At 50.6% G+C, this 4,597-nt stretch overlaps 1 protein-coding gene across 1 annotated transcript; it reads left to right on the top strand.

Annotated features, from left to right (window-relative positions):
- Nucleotides 1–1,007: 1,007 nt before the first annotated feature.
- LOC120849871 lies at nucleotides 1,008–3,484 on the top strand. Its single transcript, XM_042291491.1, has 3 exons — nucleotides 1,008–1,319; nucleotides 1,536–2,608; nucleotides 2,719–3,484. Exons 1-3 carry the CDS (start codon nucleotides 1,008–1,010, stop codon nucleotides 3,482–3,484), a joined length of 2,151 nt encoding a protein of 716 aa, XP_042147425.1.
- The last annotated feature ends 1,113 nt before the right edge of the window (nucleotides 3,485–4,597 follow it).

Below are 4,597 nucleotides of genomic sequence, written 5' to 3'. Positions count from 1 at the left end.
ACGAGCTTCTCTTTCGTATGCAGTATGGCATCATCAAGCCCTGGGCAATCCTCCTCCAAGAAACACACGGTCTGCCCAACCTCTATCAATTCACGGGGTATCACTGTCCCTCCATTATTGACAGGCGCTTTGGAATAGACGACACTGCTCCTGGCAAGGCGGCGATTTACGTCCGTACTGATATTCCGCAAGAGCAGATTGATACGTCACAGTGGTGCACACAACGACAGGAGGTGGTAGCCGTCCTTGTCCGACGCAAGCAAACTAAGGTGATCTTGGTGTCAGTGTACGGAAAACACGGGAGTGCACGGCTTAACTTCGGCTGGATCCAGTATCTATGTCGGCGATACCTACATGTGCCAGTTCTGGTCGGTGGCGACTTCAATGCCCCGCACACAAGCTGGGGTTACGCCACCGACTCTGGTCGAGGCCGACAGGTGTACAGCCGCTTCAGGGACTCATCTTACGTCCTGCTGAACGAGGCCCACGTCTCCACTCGTCCGCTCACGGCTCCTAATACACCGGATCTTACATGGTGGCAGGGACATGGCCTTCCCAGATGAACAGCGGAACCGGACTGTTGGGGCAGTGATCCCACGCCTATTCACATTTACCTATCCCATCATCTAGTCAAGAAACAGCGCCGTATGACTAAAGTGATTAACTGGACGGAGCTTCGAACCTCTACCACCTTAGAAGGTGCCACGGCGGCCTCCATTATGTTGGAACTCAAACAAGTTGTGCATAAGCATACCACTGAACAAACAGTGAATCAAGATCAGCCAAATCCGGATCTTCACCTCATTCGTCTCTGGGACCAACGTAAGCAGGCGGAACTCCAAGCCCGCTCACTTCCTCACAACGAGCAGCTTCAGTAGGAGGTGAATCGCTTAGCTGCTGAAGCAAAAAAGTATGAGACGCAACTGAGCGGACAACGATGGAGAGACTGGTGTGAATCTTTTGGCTCTTCCACTTCCTCTAAGAAACTTTGGCGCACATATCATGCCATGGAAATCAACAAGGCTGCCACTCCTCGGCCGTGCAACATACAACTGGCCATGGGATTATCCAACGAGGATTTCGCCAGGCATGCGGCCATGGCCTTTTTCCCACAACATGATAGCCCCGCAACCACATGCCCGGCTTCCTACGCTGTGGATGACTGCGGCATAACATCACCAATTACCAAGGCCGAGCTCATCGCTGCAATCGAGGCAACTAAGAAGAAATCCGCCCCGGGACATGATGGTATTACTTATGAAGTGTTCAAGAACCTTGAGGGGCCGGCGGTGGACAACCTCTTAGGGGTCCTAAATGAAGTATGGACGGATGGGGAAATCCCACAGGAGTGGAAGCATGCTATCATTGTTCCGATCCCTAAATCCGGGAAAGCAGCTAAAGACCTCACAGCTTTACGCCCCATATCGCTGACGCCTACCATATGTAAAATATACGAGCGCATCCTAGCCTCACGCATCAACTGGTGGCTTGAAACGAAAGGACTCTACCATGAATCTCAAATTGGCTTCCGACAGCTGGTGGGTGCAGAGGACGGCCTACATCGACTGGCCCAAGACATCACAAAGGTGCCGGGACGCATCCAATGGATCCGCAGTATTGTGGCAACCGACATCTCGAAGGCGTACGATAATATTCATCATGCCGCCATCTTAGATGCTATGGTCAACTTACAGTTCCCACATGGGATTATTAAGGCCATCCACAACTTCTTGACCAACCGCACCTTCTCGGTGCGAGTGGCAGGGGAAAATTCTGTTCCCTTTACCGCTAACAGTGGGGTGACCCAAGGCTCTGCCCTCGCGCCCATTCTCTTTAATATTGCATTCATCCAACTCGCATGGAAATTGGCACAGCACAAACAGCTCAAGTTCCTAATCTACGCTGACGATGTGACGCTCTGGGCCACCCATCTGGACCACACTCAACATCAAGATATACTTCAACGAGGGCTGGACACTATCCACCAGTACACCCAAGCCATTGGCCTGGAATTATCGCCATCTAAATCTTGCTACATGCGCGTCTGCAATAATGCTGCCCGCAAGAAGCTAGGGACAGACGACCTCGATCTGAAGGTGGGTCAACAAACACTCCCCAAAGTTGAAACTATGAGAATTCTCGGACTCCAAATCTACAAGACCGGCAGTGCCAAAGAGTGGCTCGTATCCATAAATAAATCAGCCCACTCTATGCTCCACCTTATCAAACGCATCTCCCAGAGACGTGGAGGTGCTTGTTCTGCGATTGCCACGTGCCTCGTGAAGGTCATTTTACAGCCTAGGATAATCTACCAAGCACAATTTCAGAACCTGACAGAGACGCAATGGAACTCGCTGGAAACTGTCAACCGGGCAGCGATGCGCAGCATTACCGGCCTCCCGATGCATACGCCTATTAAGCTGTTAAAGGAGCATGCTCACCTGAATACACTACGACAATTATGTGATCAACGCACACAAGCCCGGGTTGCCAAACATCAACTGTACGCTTCAGAATGTCATAAGGAAACGTCATACATTGAGAAGATACAGCAGCTCCCCCCTGGAGTTTCTCCTGCCTTACCACCAATAAGACCTCCCGCCGTAAGGCACGTCAAAATCCCAAGGCTCATAATCCAAACCCTTCTTCTCCGGATCACTGTATCCTGTACACGGACGCTGCGTGTACGCAAAACGGAGGAGCTACTGCATTCGTCAGTCGCACTCATCCCCACCTTGACGACCAGAAGAAGTTTGCTACATCGGACGCATCTCCTTTGCTGCTTGAGCTACAAGCCATCTATAAAGCCCTTCTCGCAGCCTCCAAAGATCACTCCATTGATCAAGTGACCATCTTCACTGACTCCGCTCAGGCCATTAGGCACCTGAAACAGACCAAACAAGCCATGAACATTGTTCAAAAGATCCATCGTTTACGACACCATTTCGCGGGCATGGTCGTCATCGACTGGGTGCAGGGCCACGGCCCTGCAGAGGGCAACATAGCGGCTCATGAGGCGGCCAAACGGGCAGCCCAATCAGAGGACCTGCAGAGCCACACCCTCCCCATGGACATCGTGGCGACACTTCTGGTCACTAAGACCAGGATCCGGGCAAGCACGCGAGCTCTCATACCACCGTGCACCGCCCGGGTTCCCCCTGGTCTGTTCCGGCTCCAGGAGGTGTTGCTCCGGCGCATTCGCACTGGATGCGCTATCACACCGGCAGTCCTCTCATCCTGGCGAGGGGACCACAGCCGCACCCCTCCCGCCTGCCCCCACTGCCCCGCTCCGGCGGACCAGGTGGATGTTCGCCATCTCATCTGGACCTGCCCGGGGATACGGGCGGATCGGGAGCACTACGTCCTCCAGGCGGGGATACGGTGGGACGATCCGGAGGCCTACAAGACCTGGACGACCAACAACGCCTGCGCTCGAAGCCTTCTAGACTTCGTCCATACCGCCGGCCTCCCCGCTTTCCTTTAATTCCTTTCCCACTTAGGCGTGCGGGCCTTTCCTCTGGGCAATAAACAACAACAAAAACACATTTCTGACGTCCTTATTTACTTTTTGTCAGGTGAAGCATGCACAGTGCCGAACCTTGTTTATATAAAACCATTTACCAGCATCACTTACATCAATTGCGGATAGCATTACTTCAAATGTTCCAAACCAATGCATTCCCAGTTGTTTAACTATTTTGTATTTTCACTGTTATTTTGTTTGTTCTTTTACCATTCCCCTCTTTAATGTCCCTGGCCCTATGTGTAAAATAATTAAATAAATAAATAATGCGTCTGAAATTTTCCGTCCACAATGTTTCTGTAGTCTCTTGATATTTATCTGTAAATCACTTATTCTGATGTAACCCCAACTTCTGTCACTTCAAAATACCAGCGGAGCAAATATGTTGATAATTTCATGCAAATTATGTTTCATCCAGACGAAGCAGGACAATGCACAATCAGCCTAAAATTAGAAACCATTACGCTATGCGCGACGTGTGAAAACTAAATGCGAACATGATCGCACTTGTTTTTTTGTTTTCACTCCCGGTTACGTACAATTTGGTCTCGTTTAAGGGCAATTTCACGCACCCTAGCTATATATGCCGCGCAGTCACGAGTAGTTACCGCGCCTAAACACGTGTCTAATGGGTGTTGCTTTCTTTTTTTTTTCATTATCTCGTAATAAAACCCACTTTCTTTTTGTTTTTGTTTCTTCACGCAGAACTCACCAATCTGAAAGGCAAGACCTACAGGAAGGCAATAGACCCCTTTCGACATTCCCGTGCCGATTATTAGAAGGTCGGAACCCCTGCACAATGGCGGAACAACACACATCGTGACACGTGCAAGTCATTCCATAAGATAGCGAACGTCATAGCGCAGTCAATGCTAGGAGTCGACGAGCCAGTCAAACAGCGTCGAAAGTGCAACGTCACTGCGCTCATCGCCTTTTTCTGGGGGTCTGTTTTTTCTTCTGGTTCAACCAAACGCATAAAGTGTGCCGTGACGTTGCGGCGTTAGTCTGCCATTGTGCAGGGATTCCACAGCTGCCAACAGAGGGCAGTATTTCGAAAGGGGTCTATACAAGCGT

This window comes from Ixodes scapularis, unplaced genomic scaffold (assembly GCF_016920785.2).
Source record: "Ixodes scapularis isolate PalLabHiFi unplaced genomic scaffold, ASM1692078v2 PGA_scaffold2__306_contigs__length_199485367, whole genome shotgun sequence".
Classification (NCBI taxonomy): Eukaryota; Metazoa; Arthropoda; class Arachnida; order Ixodida; family Ixodidae; genus Ixodes; species Ixodes scapularis.
Note: the sequence above shows the minus strand (reverse complement) of the source record. Positions and strands in the feature narration are given on the sequence as shown.

Coding starts and splice junctions, on each gene's coding strand:
- LOC120849871 (XM_042291491.1), top strand. CDS start 1,008: ATGGAAATCAACAAGGCTGCCACTCCTCGGCCGTGCAACATACAACTG. Junction 1,320..1,535: donor TCTTAGGGGTCCTAAATGAA/GTATGGACGGAT, acceptor GGCTTCCGACAG/CTGGTGGGTGCAGAGGACGG. Junction 2,609..2,718: donor ATAAGACCTCCCGCCGTAAG/GCACGTCAAAAT, acceptor TGCATTCGTCAG/TCGCACTCATCCCCACCTTG.